Source organism: Diadema antillarum, unplaced genomic scaffold (genome assembly GCF_040938485.1).
Source record: "Diadema antillarum isolate AM-2024a unplaced genomic scaffold, OU_Dant_1.0 scf00000006, whole genome shotgun sequence".
Taxonomy (NCBI): Eukaryota; Metazoa; Echinodermata; class Echinoidea; order Diadematoida; family Diadematidae; genus Diadema; species Diadema antillarum.
The window spans coordinates 3,639,684-3,655,912 of NW_027270895.1; the positions used below are offsets into that span (position 1 = coordinate 3,639,684).

The following is a 16,229-nucleotide window of genomic DNA, read 5'->3' on the forward strand; positions in this document are numbered from 1 at the left end:
CTCGCGGAAACACGACCCCGCGCAATCATCTCACAATAAAACCCCATTAGTGTCGTACTTTCACCTTTTAGTGATCACTTCTGTCGCCTTTTGAGGGCCGAACTCTTTATCCTTAGGGAGTTCTCAAATTGAAGTCAGCATTCAATTTTATACAATTTGATGGTATATTTGTTGCGGCTGCTATTGTTGTTGTCGTTGTTGTAGTATACAACTTTTTGAACTTTTAACGATGTAACAAGTCTGAAAACCTGTCATATCAATTCTAAGATCCTGCATTCATCAGCGGCAAGTGTGTATCGTCTTGTTATTGATGTTTTTGTTATCTTTCACTTCTTTCTCTCGTCTTTTGGCGTCTTTGGATGTAAACCGCCTTTACACAAAAACTCGTGTGACATTTCACACCTTGAGCTTGAGCATACCAGTCTTATTGGTATTCACATCAGTACCGCCGTTCTCATGTGACTCCATCCAGTTGATAAACCTGTCGTCAGGATTTCATGAATATAAAACTGAAACTGACAGAAAACGAGACAACGAGTTGGGACTTCGTCACAACACGAATACAGGTGACTCTTGGAAGTCAGGGAAGTTTGCCACTCCTGGAAACAAACATGGCTGGTTTCGCCCCTCCCCCTCCGTTTTCAGGTTGACATGTCCTGTTTTGTGTTGTTGAAATCATTCACTATATTCATGAATTACTTAATACATCACCTGCTGCAAATTCCACATTGTATAGCTATACTTTTTTATACTCTTCTCTTTGACCATCTCCAGGAATTAACTGAAACCAGACTGAGGTGCATGGACTCCTTTTTCTTCATGCTTCCGCATCTTGTCTGACGAAATATTTTAACGACGACGTAACTAAAGAGAAATGGCTGCCACGCCCACCACCGCCGCCGTCTTCTTCTTACTTGTCGCCTTCACCGCCCTGTTCGTGTGCTGCTCTACCCAGACACCCCCTGCCTACTGCGCGATACGAGGCTGCTGCCCGGGCAGAGACGACGAGTGCCACGCCCCCTTTCCGACCAGCAACCCAACCACGCGCTGCTACTGCGACCTGTTCTGCAACCGGAGCGACGCGGACTGTTGCCCGGATTTCTACGGGGAATGTCTGGGTATCGAACCCCCGAGAGAAATAGAGGAATTGAGAAAAGGTAACCCCCTCTCTCCCTCCACCCCCTTAATGTTTCCTACCTATGGGTCTAACGATATCTCTTAGACATAGTTCCAGATTTTCTCCTCAAAATGTGCATAAATGCTTGCTAGATGATGAAATTAATTTAGTTTCTAGTTGTAGCATGACATAATACATGAGTTTGTGCATTCATTACTCGTTTCTATATTGATCTATCTCAGTCTTTCTCCATCTCTTCTCCTTTTTGAACCTCGAAGTGGAATTAGAGCTTCTATGTTGCCATGACGACAAGGATTATCCCGTGGGCGCCACTTTGCAGGTCAACTGTAACACATGGTAAGAGCTGACTTCATCGCGAATTCATTCATTATTCATTCCCCCACGAATTACGATCATTACATAGCTCTACAGATCAAACAATAGAAAATATAGTAACAAAAAACACACCTCATGATACATGTAGGCTCTATACAACATTAGACTGCCATGATGATAATGCTATAGAACACACTTAAATCAGTTTAAGTGTGTTAGTATAAGTCATATTTATATTTGCTATTATATAGAATAAGGTGTGGAGAACCTATAGAAAAGTAGAATAATTGAAAAGTTATCGTGTTCGGTATTAATTTTCCTTCCTGTGGTGGTGATGATGATGATGTTGATAATGATGACGTTAATGATGATGACAACAATGACAAGGGTAATGGACATGATTTTCAATTTCCACTGGCGTTATTGACATCATCGTCACTCTCACCTCCGTCAAAGTTGTCACTGTTACTTTTGTTTTCATCAAAGCATTGACTGTTGCATAATCAGTTTGTCATCACCACTAATTCCATGTGATTGCTATACTCCATGAAAATGTAAGTCTTGTTTCCATGACAACATTCCTCTCTGCTTTATAAAACATACCAGCAGTATCTATGAACATCATACTTAAAGTAAAATAGAAAGAAGAGGCTAATCAACCAGGATGTTAAATCTTTTGATAACGACCACAGATTTGTTTCTGTATGCGTTAGGAATGTATTACCTCAATATGAGTATGGTCTTTATGGGTAGATAGCTCTACGATTTGTTTGGAAGTTGTTCCATACATAGTGCAAAGAAAGTGATATAATATTTTTTGTCTCAATGGTAGCGCTGTTTCTATGTGTCTTTGCCAGTTATTGCATGTGTGCTTTGGATGCTATTTCATACACATTACAAAAGCAGAAGAATAAACAAGCAGAAAAATCATATTTCGTCACAATAACTACGCTATTTCTTTCTCTTTTTGCCAATTGCAGTACGTGCACGCCCGTCCTGTACGAGTTTGCGTCTTTCGTCTGTGAGCAGAAAGACTGTGCTATAAAGCCCTTGGCGCTGGATCAGATCAACGATGGAAATTTTGGGTCGGTAAACTTTTTTCAAAGTTCTTTTTAGTTTTAACATTACGAAGGAAGGCAGAATGAAGTTTGTCAAGTTTTGCCGAGCACTGAGCAGAAGACAAGAAGATTTAGTATAAGTATGTCACTGAATTATCGCACCACGGAATGAGGGAACAGTTTGATTTATTAATCATTTGGAAACCTGAACTTTTCGTATTTAATGCCAAATTTTCTGCCGTGGTAGCTTAAACGTATGAATCATGAATTTTCTAATTGATATTTCTCTTTCGGATTGGGATGGATGTGAGCATCCAAAACAGTTTGAATATACCAATCTGCCAATTACATGTAGGGGGCTATGTCTGTAACATCTTACTTACGAATCGTCATGAAAATAACCTTGTGCCCCCCCCCCCCCCCTCAAAAAAAAAAAGAGAGAGAAGATCTGTCGAACTATTCTCATGGTGAACACACTATACTTGGACACAGAGAGCAACATCTTGTATGCACACTTAACTTTTCACCTTTGATACTATTTTTTTTTTAATTTGAATAATCGATGGTATTCCGTATAGCTTGAACTCTGTATCGAAAATATCTGCGCAAAGCTCACAGGAAACTCGGTATCTGTTATTATGTCTCATTGTAATGCTTGTGATAGTACTAGGCTACTACCATCACCATCATACCACCACCACTACTACTACTATTTCTAATCTTACTACTTATACTGATAACAACAGTAGTACTCGACATTACATACTATCATGATTCACAATGTATTTTGATATTGTAATTTTCTACCTCCGTATCATATTCTAGCTGGTTTGCCGGGAACCAAACTGCCTTCTGGGGCACGACAACCGAGGACATGATGCACTACCGTCTGGGAACGATGAAACCCACGCCGGCCGTGATGAGCATGAACGAGCTCCAGGCTGATATGGGCGACGTAGTGCTGCCAGACGAGTTTGATTCGCGGGCGCACTGGCCGGGCCTGATCACGGACGTCCAAAACCAGGGCAACTGCGCCAGTTCTTGGGCTATGTCAACAACAGGTGAGAAAGCTGGTCTGGAAGACCCGCCGCTTAGCTTGGGTCTTCATATGGTGGGCCATTTCGTTCAAAAGTCGCACAATCGATACCTATCCCCAAACGATATGTATCCAAAATGCAGCAGATACGTATCCCTATATGACCAATCAGATTCCTCATACAACAGATACGTAGGCCTATCCCTCTGTCATCCGATACGTATCGAGAATATGAGATACGTATCTCTCTGTGCTTGTAATACATATCTCGTATTCTCGATACGTATCGGATGATAAAGGAATACGTATCTGTTATAAATATGTGGCATCTGATTGGTCGTATTGGGATACATATCTGTTGTACTTTGGATAGGTATCGTTTGGGGATACGTATCTTTTGAATGCAATGGCCCACAATCGTATCTTCATGGGTAGCCCGATTGAATCAATCTTCACTTGCTGCCCAGGCCACCGGGGTATGCATTAGAAAACCACGAAGTGCCCATCAGCGAATACTGTCATGTAGGCCTCTGTACGTCAGCGTGGTAGGCCTACGTGCATCCAAAGCGTAGGCACATAGATCGGTAAAAATCGACAGCAATCGAGATTCCTCGGTTGTGTGTGTAATATTTACATGGAGTATTTACTTCTGCAGTAGCTCTGTCAAATATGACTTACTGATAGAACTGAGGTACAATTTTTACAGTCCCTTTAAATGTCTCTAGTTTTCAGTGTTTTCCGTCTGTCATTATGTGTGTCGTCTTGTGCTGTTGTACTTTGCCCCAACTTATTCTCCCCGTCTATTCGTCTGTCTACCTCTCTCATTCGCTGTCTATCTTAATCTGTCTTTCTATCTATCTATCTATATCTGTCTATTTATCTATCGATCTATCTATCTATCTATCTATATCTCTATCTATCTATCTATCTATTTATCTATCTCTTTCTCCCTATATATATATATCTATCTATGTCTGTTTATTTATCTATTTATCTATCGATCTATCTATCGATCTATATATCTATCTATCTGTACATCTCTATCTATCTCTATCTATCTATCTATATATGCCTTTTTACCTATTCATCTATCGATCTATCTATATCTATCTATTTATCTATTTATCTATCGATTTATCTATCTATCTGTCTATATCTCTATCTATCTATCTACTTATCTATCTATCTATCTATCTATCTCTATCTATCTATCTATATATCTGTCTATCTATCTATTTATCTATCTACCTATCTATTTATCTATCGATCTATCGATCTATCTATCTATCTGTCTAAATGTATCTATTTCTATCTATCTGTCTATCTATCTATCTATCTATCTATCTATCTATCTATCTATCTATCTATCTATCTCCCCATGATCTGGATGGCAGCGTTACTTCCCAAAGTTGTCTGTTATACTTCACTCTATTTTGCTCCTTCTCTCCCTCAAAAAGACAAAGCAGAAACAAAAACAAGCATTACTTTTTAACCACTATATACGTTTAATAGGATTGATGGAGGGCTTTGAACTTGTTTGGTATTGGTATAGTTGTGTAAGGGTACACTTCTAACTCATCACCTCTCTTAAAGGGATTGTACAGTTATGGTTGAGACCTAATTTCAGGTTTCTGACAATTTTTGGTGAGATAATGAGAAACCTCTTATAAAATGTGAAAGAGCATGTAATTCTATGAGGAATTCAACGTTTATTTGATGAAAATTGGTTTTGAAATGGCTGAGATATCAAAAAAAGAGCGATTCTAATAAAGTGTGGGACCCACACTTTATTACGATCGCTTTGTTTTACTTTGTTTTTTGATGTTTCAGTCATTCCAAACCCGATCTTCGTCAAATAAACTTTGAATTCCTCTTAAAATGGTATGTTCTGTATTATATACCTCACTTCTAGAATCCTCTCATCTGATTGGTTAAAAGGGGAGTCATGAAAATAGCTGTGCCCTATTTTTGAGTTACTGTGACCGGGGCCCGGGCACAGTTAGTAAATAGGTTTTAGAGACAGTCGCGACCCCGTACACACAGATCGCTCATATGTACGCACCAATGATACGACCGCCGCGCATTCGATCAGCGTGCTGTAAAAGAGACTAGCGGACTGGTTTGGAGACAGTCGCAACTCGCAACCCCGTGTGTACACATAGCTAGATCACACGCACCAATGATACGTACGACCGCCGCGCTGTCGATCAGCATTGATTACAACTAACAAGTGCTGTAAAAGAGACTAGAATCTATATTCTCGGTATTTATATGTCTGAATATATGTCGGTATATAAAACAAATAACGACTGCTTGATATTCGGGGCACAGTTAAAATTATGTTGGCCCTCGGTGATGTGAAAACCATAACCATGCCCTCAGCTTCGCTTCGGGCATAGTTACGGTTTTCACATCACCTCGGGCCCATAATTTTAACTGTGCCCTCATAAGCAGTCATTATTTGTATACTATATCATAAGTGTTTTCTTGGTATCTCGCAAAAAGTTAAAAACCCAATTCTCATCTGCACCAAAACTGTACTATCCCTTTAAAGGTGTTAGAATGAAAGTTAATTTTGCATACTGTGCACGCGGGGGTAATAATAACTCAGGTTCTCTCTCTTCCCTGTCGTATGTTGCCCAGATGACATATATTATAGGCCTATATAGGCCGGTTCCATGACATTTGCTCCTACGACAATAATTGCTCCCGTGAAATATCTGCACGCTAAAGCCAAACATAAATTCTACCCACTATCATAACCCTAACCCTAATCCTCACTTCAAACTAAACTTGAAACTCTATCACAACCCTATAAATCCCTAACCATATTCGGAGAAAATATGACCGACACAATCGTCGCAGGAGCAATTGTCGTGTCACCATCATGGACCTACCCTCTAGAGTAACTAGTTCCTTGCAGAACAAACTGAATGTGGTAACAGGATGGGAGGTGACATAAATCTAAAAAATCATCGCTCCGATATATATGATATTGCTTAAGAGTAATATAGCTTGCGTCTGAATTGTGTGTTAAGTTTACCTAAGGGAATCTGATTCCCCTTTTTTGCGTTGTGCAGCCACCGCCTCGGACCGCCTCGCCATTCAGTCGAATGGGACCCTGAGGGCGGCGCATCTATCACCGCAGCACCTGCTGTCGTGCAACGTCAAGAGGCAACAGGGGTGCAACGGGGGGCATCTAGACAGGGCGTGGTGGTACATGAGGAAACGGGGGTGAGTTCAGGAGGAGGAATGGGGAAACAAAAAAAAAAAACTAGACACACACACGCTGCAAACATACACACGTTTACTGTGCAAACAAACAAACAAACATGCATGCATGCATCCATCCATCCATCTATCCATACATACACACATACAAACATACATAGGAACGTACATACACACACACATGCACACAATACATACAGTACATACATACATCCATCCATGCACACATTCAACTTTATTATACCACATCCTAGAGGTATGAAAAGAGACCTATAACTTCATTTACCAAAATGTAAAAGGGTGTGTGGACAACTTTAGATATTCAACTGGGATTAAATTGTTAATTTCTTCTTTGTTATTTCTTGTTTTGTCACGGGATATTAGAAGACACAATACGCGAAGATGCTTTCGTGGAATGCTGGCTAAGCACATGTCGTCCATTATAGAGATAAGGTTGTTGAAAATACATGTACTCTTGTAAATCAAAATGCTGCTTAAATACATAAATATATGAATATTTTCTATGCATGCAGAATACTTAGGTCGGTCAATACTTACTGCACTTGTGCTAACTTTAGGTTCTTTTAACAACTCTCAACTTTTCAACTATTATTATAAAAATGTTGTTGTTAACTCTTTGAATTTAATTATAATGCAGTGCTTGTTGTTTTTGATAAGTCAATATCAAATAAATATGAATATATCAAACGTTATGTGTTGTCTCACTACAAAGCTACACCTTTAACGACTATAAAGATATTGACAGTCACACATTAACATGATGTATAAAAAGAAAAGAAAGATAATCATGCAATTACCTTTGACCCCTTTCCGCCTGATCCCTCAGGATCGTGTCTGATCAGTGCTACCCATATATGAGTGGGATGTCCCCGGACCTACAGATGAAGAAAGGAACGTGTTACATCAAGGGGCGCGGAGGCCCGAGTTACTGCCCGAATCCGGCCATCAGGAGCGAGCGATACGTGTCGACTCCACCTTACAGGATAAAGAACGATGTAAGTTGGGATGGCTTGGGTCAGTGTTGTGGGTCAAGTGGAACAGGGATATGAGACTCACCCCCTGTCTGGACTACGCTCATAGTTAGGATTTTACCACGATCATCATCATCATCATCATCATTATCATCATCATCATCATCATGTTATGATACCATTGTAGAAAGATACCTACAATTAGGCCCAGTCATTACATCGGCATATGTGATTATATCTTCGTGTATATAATTATGAAGTATTATATCATATTGAAATATGACTATTATAATACATGTAATCATATTATAGATATATAAAATAGAGAGAGAGAGAGAGAGTGGGAGAGAGAGGGAGAGAGAGACAGACAGGCCTACAGATAGACTGACATCATTATATCGTACCTGTGTTGCTTCTGATCTTTCTAAACGCTTGGAAAAAAAAAGAGACATAATATAGGCCCTAGGAATAACCAAAGCAGCAGACGCAGCATGAGTTTCTTTCTACTCAATACCGCAAGTTTGCATCCACAATCTATAGTGATGACTTCCAAAACCAGCATTAAACTTCTTCCCCACTCTGAAATTAATTCACTTCGACGTGCAACTCGGCGTGTGTTCGGTAATTGAATGCTATTTCCTGCAGGACGAGGGGCGTGAGACACACAGTCATCTCACCACAATGCTTCGCAAGCCATATTGATAGCCTACTACAACCTTCCAAATACGGCATTTTTTATTCGACGCAAAAACAAAAAACACAAAGAAACAAAACCGAAACCTTAAGATGGACCTGCTGGATCTCACCTCCATTGTGATTTGTGGTGTAGCTTCGAAAATGACAGCTCTCTTTGACTCACATCGCCCTGCACGAGATTTCGCTGATTCAATTAAAGGTTCAACGATATAATTTTGATGGAAATTGGATGAAAAATAAGGAAGTTATGACATGTTGAAGTTTCGCAATTTCTTTTTTTTTTTTGGGGGGGGGGAACAGTTCTTGAACAGTCAATATGGACATGCAAATGGCAAAGTGAGTATGTCATTCCCTCATAACTTACCATAATAGTTTGTACATATAATTTTGACATTTCCAGTTTTTCATTTACACGTAATTATGCCCGAGGCTCAGGTCCTCGTATATCTAACTAATCACTATTTTGTAGTTATTTAACCAGGAATAGCATCATGTTTCACACTTCAATGACAGAAACACTGAATTTTCGTCATTTTTTGTACACGATCAATGGAAAATGACATAGTTAGCTCACTCATTTGCATATTCATATCCACTGTACAAGAACTGTTTGGCAGAAATTAGCAAAACTTCAAAATGTCATAACTTCCTTATTTTTCATCCGATTTCAGTCAAATTCTTACCGTTGCCCTCGTAAGATTTTACTCTTTTTTTATCAGACTAACTTATATTTGGAGTGGATTTCCTCTTTAAGCAAGAAAAGTAAGCTGTCTTTATTCCCTAGCTAACGCAGTTTCCCCCAGTCCCTATAGGTTGTGACTATGAGCATACTAATGGGATGACTGTGAGTGATCTATGTGCTGTTATGTGAGGTCTCGAGATCGACAGCAGGATTGGCGTTTCAGTGCCGTGTGCGTTTAGCAGTGCCGTATATTAATATACGTCACTGGCGTTTAGAATAGAGTAGCGCCCTCTTCGGCAAGCATTTTGTTCAGTGATTAATAACTTGCGAATCGGACAATATATCCGACTGATATTGTCTAGTCTTTGATCAAAATCATGACGTTTAACCAGGTGAAATGAAAGTATTCCTGGACACTGCTTTATTACAATCAGTATTATTATCATTGTATCCGTTAGCAATGGTTAGTACGCTGTGAAAGTCCACTTCTGATAACTGTTAGATAGTCTTTGAATTGCCTTTTGAAGGATGTTGCAGGTGCATTAATTTCAACCTTGAAGGTGCAAAATTGCACCCGTTGGGAGCAAAATTTACCTAGCCTTCAAAAGCGCACCATTTTCACACTCACAAACATGTACACTGTAGCACTAAAACCAGCATAGTTCATCGGATATTATATTGCTAGGCACGATAATTAGAATGGGGTTTTCGCCCCATTTTTACACGAAAGCTCCCCCATGCTTCTCAAATGGCACAGGTATACACATTTATTCCACCGTCTTTAGTCAACTTTGTCAATTAAAAACTCCATGGATCGTCGTATATGTCGTCGAGAATGCCACCATCGTGCTGAAGTGGAAATAGACTGAGGAAGCACTTAAAGCCCGTGATAACTCAGTTATTCTCGTTCCTGCTTTTGTTGACTGCATGCGGTACCTTTCCTCGCTATGTCAATCTGACACTGTAACCACAAAAATACGTGTATTACGAAATGCTTTTGTCTGATTCAATTTCCGATTTTGTGCGTTTTGTTTCCTTCAACAGGAGCAGCAAATCCAGGCAGAAATTTTCAGGAACGGGCCCGTTCAAGGTAAGACAAATTTTGTTTGCGGTTAAAACTATTATCATTCGTCTGTTACGCTCACTTCTGCAAAACGTTGTCATAACAACAAGCCTTCAGTTGACGATTAGATCACTATGAGCATAGATTTAGTGCTGGAAATGGCTCGTTTCTTTCAATATATTTCTATTGTTGTTTTTCTACCATATCTTTGTATGCCAAAATGTGTTTGACAACCATGTTGTGCATGCAATACTTGATTGGACAGAATACACCATTTTCTGATTATGCAAAATGACTGGAATCGTTGCATTTACCTTGGCAACGACTAACTATGGAACACCAAAAACGTACAAGTTAATTAGGTGACTTCATGCACTCTGTGCAAAACAAAAAAAAAGCAAAGAAAATAAAGAGGTGGCGTTTTTGCGGTTTTTTTTTTATTTCCTTCATACAGCAGCTTACTGGTAGATCGGTAATATGACTATGGAGAAATAAAGCATAAGAAAGTTAAAGTTCTTAAATGGTATTGTTTCATGAGTACCGGCATTTGTTTTGACACAGTGTCAAAGGTCATTATGGAAAATAAATTGCCTGACATCACGATCATAATGTATTAACCCCCTGAAAACGAAAATCTCGCAGTGATGTTGACAGTGTTAACAACAATGTTGCTGTTGTCTTGACAAAGTCAACTGGTATTTAGAAAATGCTGATTACCACTGAAATGTTCACATGAGGATTCTCGTCATATTTGACCTTTCACCTTCTCTGTGCATGGACTCTCTCCACCAGCCGTTTTTAACGTCAAGAGCGACTTCTTCATGTACCGAGGCGGCGTCTACCGACACATTGCAATGAAAGCGACTCCGACGGACGTCAAGTTCAGCACGGACCAGTCAGCCGTCCAAGGGGACGGTGTGTTTGAAGACGAGGAGGGTGGATGGCACTCCGTCAGGATTCTGGGATGGGGCGTCGACAGATCATACGCCAACAGACCGCTGAAATACTGGGTAAGATCTTAAATTCCTTTCACAGTGCACTCGACTCGACTAGTGTACCCTTTCACTTGGGTAAAAAAGAAACAAGAAGAAGATAACAATATTAAACAAACAAACTTAAGGAAATAATGCGCTAAATAGCCAGTCGGGAGCTTGTATTTCGGATCCTGTATTTTGGATTGTCCAATCCGGATGGAATAAGAAGAGGGTGGGGTGGTGTCAGGGGGAATGGTAGGCCTGTAGGAATGTTTACGAATGAACACACCGTGATAGGCGAAGAGAAATTCTGAGTCGGCTGAAAACAATGGTTGCAATTGTTCCTATAGCTGATTGGCCATTAGTTAAGCGCCTACAACATTGAGAAGATTATGTAATGTTATAAGGGATTTGATGATACACAGTCATCGTCTGCTATCACCTTTGTCTTTATCATTGTAATCATTGTTATTAGTGTCATCATCATGTCGTTATCATAATTTCTTATCATTGATATCATGGTTATTAGGGTGCCCTTTTAATGTCCATATTATCGCCGCCATCGATAAGGAATCTATCTTGTATCATTATGTCTCGTTGTGATTACATAATGTCCAAATTCCCTCCTCCTTTTTCCAGCTCTGCGCTAACTCATGGGGCAAGGAATGGGGCGAGAATGGTCTCTTCCGCGTCATCCGAGGCGAGAACGAGTGCGGCATCGAGAGCCTCGTCATCGGCGTCTGGGCGAAGATCGACAGCGACATGATGAGTCCAATGAAGTCGAATAACGTCATCTAAACGTCCATACGTTTAAATCCTGCAGACTTTGTTTTACAGACGATATGAGATACTTTGGGAACTAAATGTATCTATTGAGTTGACAAGTTGAAAAGAAAAAACCTGCAAGAGATCTCTGATTGGCTGATACTGTTGTGACATCACTACCCATGATTCCTCTCTCCCCAACTGAACTTTGCTGAACCATGGACCCACTTCGTTGTAGGTATATGGCTGAACGGACAACAAGTGCTTCGACAAGTGGTTCAGTTGAAAAAAAAAAAAACTGCAAGAGATCTCTGATTGGCTAATACTTGTGTGACCTCACTACCCATGATTCCTCTCGCCGCGACTGAACTTTGCTGAACGGACGACAAGTGGTTCGGTGTAAAAGGCTGTAAGATGGAAAATATGGGTACGCATTATGACCGACGCACAAGCACCGCAGGAACGTCTTTGCAGGCAACAACTACGCAGTTTCGCGGAGACTAGAGAGAGGAACACAGACACTACACAGCGTATGATGATATGCAAAGATATCGATACAGACTGCAAATCAGAGTTTGCTGCGGTCAATCCAGCTTTACTCTCAGCTTGATGTACACCTAAAAGGCAACTTATCAATATACATTCGTGGAATGATAAATACGAAGGATCTATGCATGTGTTCATTCTCAGAAGTCATGAAGTAGCTAAAGTGCCCAGGGAAGCAGTTCACCATCGTTGCGTCGCGAACGCGTTAGCCACTACGCTCGACCCGCGCAATGAATGAATTATGCTCTTTTAACTGAACGCAGCTGCGACGTCGCGGAAAAGTGAAGCATGACCTCTATTATTACGTCATATTAATGTAACGATGACGTGGTGATGGAATTTGCATGCTAGCGTCGAACAAATTGGTGGGAAGTACATCACATCGAAATGCTGTGCTGGCAACGCGACGTGGGGAAGATACCTTTTCTCGCCTATTAAACATCTTTTAAGCTGCAAAGAGTGATTCTTGGCCAGTTATGAGTTCGACACGAGTCTGGAAGTCAAGTTTTTGTCTTCAACATTAATTTCTTGCTGCCTTTCAACATGCACTCATCAGGTTCTCCCCTGTCTGATTCTAACTAAGCTTCACTGCTTTGTGATACGCAACGTAGGACCCTCTGCACACGTTCTTTTTAAAAACCCTTTTATGGATCGATATTATAACAATGATGTGCCCCATCACAAGATGTTGTCTCTGCCCATTTCGGCATAGGGCCCACAGTAATCACTTCAGAAACGAAGAATTGGTTCCCAAATGTCCTCACCAGTACGGTTCCATGACAAACACGTTTGAGAACAAAATGTACACTTGTACATTGATTTGCCACTTGAGTAAGCCTAAACTGCAGACATAGAGCTTAATATACATGTATAGGGGTGATCCGTACATCCGTCCGCTTGTGTTTATGTCCGTCCGTCTTTCTGGTCTTCTTTAAGCTTTACTCGAGTAGGGGAAGTTACAAATCACAAGACAATTACATTTTGCTTATTACAATATTGGGCAAAGTAGACAGAGGTCGGGTGTCACAGGTCACAGTCAGGGTTTTCCCATATTCTCCTCATGCAATATTTAAAAAAAAAAAAACGTTCAAAATTCCGTTTTACCCTAGAGAGAAGGGCCAACGTTATTCCGTAATGAGATTTTGGATGTTTGTAAAGGTCAAAGGTCATAGACTTCCACTCACAGATTTCCACCCTGCATAGGAGATGGTTGAGACAGAACATGGTGTTAGATGGACAGTATCAAGGGCAAAGGTCAAAGTGTCAGAGGTCAAACTGTCAAGTCTATATCATTCATGCCACAACTCAGGACAAAATTATTTATTACTATTTCAACAAGTTCTTGTACATACACGAAAAAAGGGGCAAGACAGCTTACGGATTAGATTTTGGTGCACGAGATTTTAGTGGTCAAAGGTCAATGGTAAAGTTCACAAGGTCCAAAGCTGAGACAATGTACGCCATGTGGTGTCTGGTGTGATAGACGACATATACATGTAACACTTTTTTTTTTCAATTGTCCATTCACTTCGTACATTCGTGTGTTTGTCAATCGATCAACTCTTTACAAACTCATGTTTTGTAATATAATTCATCAGAGTGTAAGGATTATGAAATTGGCGTAAAAATATTGTTTATCTGTTTTGTACAATGTGTTTCCATTGATGAACAATAATGTAAGTAAAGGGCCGTTAATCTACAAAGTGTATCATACAGGACGTAGATGGCGTAATTCAAAGCACTTTGTAAATCGCGTCTTCCCTATGAGACTTAAGCATACTGTCTAAAAAATAATAGCTCACCATGTTGTTGTTGTTTTTTTCAAAATACTATTTTATCCATCCCTCGTAAGGCCAATGATAAGATGTGCGAGCGAGTTTATGAGTTTTTATCATACCTGTAATTATAATAGCAAGCATGTAACATCAGCAAGGAAGCATAGGACAGACCGCTTCGAACGACGGAGAAGCTAGCTGATGAAAATGCCCTGCGTAAAGGCACTACTGTTCCTGCCAACAGACTCGAACCGCTGACCTAAAGATGATGATCCCAATGTGCTTACCACTGAACCTCCAGAGCAGAGGCCATTGTTTATTGACGAATATATGACATTTTGGCAGACAAAGACTTAATCCTCGAATTTCAGCAGTTTGTGCGAATCAAACGTTGTGAATGGTGTGTACGATTTATTTTGTGCTAACTTGCTAAAAAAAACCGAGTATATTCTAACAATAATTACGATGTCACGACTTTAGTTTGATATAGATATCCAATGAATATACCATTTAAAGGACATTATTTATTGCATTATCATAGCTTGACTTGTGACTTTTGAAATATATGAATATATGCGTATATATTCAATAAGATGTTGTTATTCATTATTTTGCATACAGTGGCTTTCTTACTTTCAGTTGACATGGGAATGTTGTCAGAGATTAGAAATAGATATTGGACTTGTAGTATTAAAGGGTTGCTACATCAGTATAACGACTTATGGCCATTCACGGCTTTCCCACAGCTAAATTCCTGATTGATAATTGCTATCTGCCAGTCACATTGAACATCAATGTCTGAACCTTTAAAGGGAAAGTAAAGTTTCGTTTGAGACCTGGCTTCAGGTTTCTGACTTTTTGAGATGAGATAATGAGATACTTCTTATGAAAATATGAAAGAGCATAAATTCCAAGAGGAATTCATAATTTATTGGATGAAAATTCGTTTTGAAATGGCCGAGATATCCAAAAATATGTGATCAAATGTGGGACCCACTCTTTATCAGGATCGCTTTGTTTTAATTACTTTGTTTCTGAATATCTCAGCTATTTCAAAACTGATTTTCATCAAGTAAATTATGAATTCCTCTAATAGAATGGTATGCTCTTTAACATTTTTTTAGTATCTTGCAAAAGGTTAAAAGCTCAATCATCATCTCCACCCTACATCACCTCCATACATCGCTAGACCTCCGTACTATCAAGATGGGGTCGCAAAGAATAACGCATGTCTCTAAAGTCAACTGGTCGCCTTGCGAACTGCTTTTTTTAAAACCTACAAATTAATATTTGTTTAATTTTTGCACCGAATTCCAGTGTGCGCTATAGAAATGTTTATATTGAAGATACTCATAATCCATTTCGTGAACTGCTACAATATTGAAAGTGCATTGTACGTGAGTCTTAGCTCTAATTATACACGAAGCCAATGCAAACAAAAGACAAGACAAAAGAAAATAAAACAAAATGAAATAAAACAAAACAAAGCAAAACCCACGACCAAAAGATCGGCCAGATGTATGATACTCATGATGAGCTTTTCCCCTTTTGCTATCTTCTTGCGCCCACTGATGTTTATGCCAATTAAAATGTATATATAACATTATAATAGTCTTTTTACGTCATGGAATTAATTGAGCACATTGTCTTTCGTTAGTCCGTGGAGAGTTTAATGTTAGTTTGTCAAAGTACGAGCCGTGCAACACATTTCGCCCTCGGTGCTTTGAGGTTATCGGGACCTGTACAGAATACATGTATTGTACTCGCAATGACGTAACAAAAACATTACGATTTAAACGATGAATATGCGCATGACTTTCTACTGAAGTACGACATCAATTAGTTTTGAATGGTGTATTTTCTTCTTTCATTTTTTGAAGCAGCCTATATCAGATTTATCAAATTAGATTTGCATACATAGTAAGTAGGGAAACATTTTCGTAACGTTCTCCGTTGTT

General features: G+C 39.6%; 1 protein-coding gene across 1 annotated transcript; it reads left to right on the plus strand.

The window, feature by feature from the left end:
* Positions 1–874: 874 nt before the first annotated feature.
* Positions 875–14,560, plus strand: LOC139715491 (uncharacterized peptidase C1-like protein F26E4.3). Its single transcript, XM_071627064.1, has 9 exons — positions 875–1,157; positions 1,396–1,474; positions 2,434–2,538; positions 3,337–3,572; positions 6,628–6,781; positions 7,626–7,794; positions 10,193–10,238; positions 11,004–11,221; positions 11,825–14,560. Exons 1-9 carry the CDS (start codon positions 875–877, stop codon positions 11,981–11,983), a joined length of 1,449 nt encoding a protein of 482 aa, XP_071483165.1. The 3' UTR covers positions 11,984–14,560.
* The last annotated feature ends 1,669 nt before the right edge of the window (positions 14,561–16,229 follow it).

What these genes read in the sequence shown, in the direction of transcription:
- LOC139715491 (XM_071627064.1), top strand. Translation starts at nt 875, where the DNA reads ATGGCTGCCACGCCCACCACCGCCGCCGTCTTCTTCTTACTTGTCGCC. An exon ending in TGGTACATGAGGAAACGGGG is followed by an intron (nt 6,782 to 7,625) that starts GTGAGTTCAGGA and finishes CTGATCCCTCAG; the next exon opens with GATCGTGTCTGATCAGTGCT. An exon ending in CTTACAGGATAAAGAACGAT is followed by an intron (nt 7,795 to 10,192) that starts GTAAGTTGGGAT and finishes TTCCTTCAACAG; the next exon opens with GAGCAGCAAATCCAGGCAGA.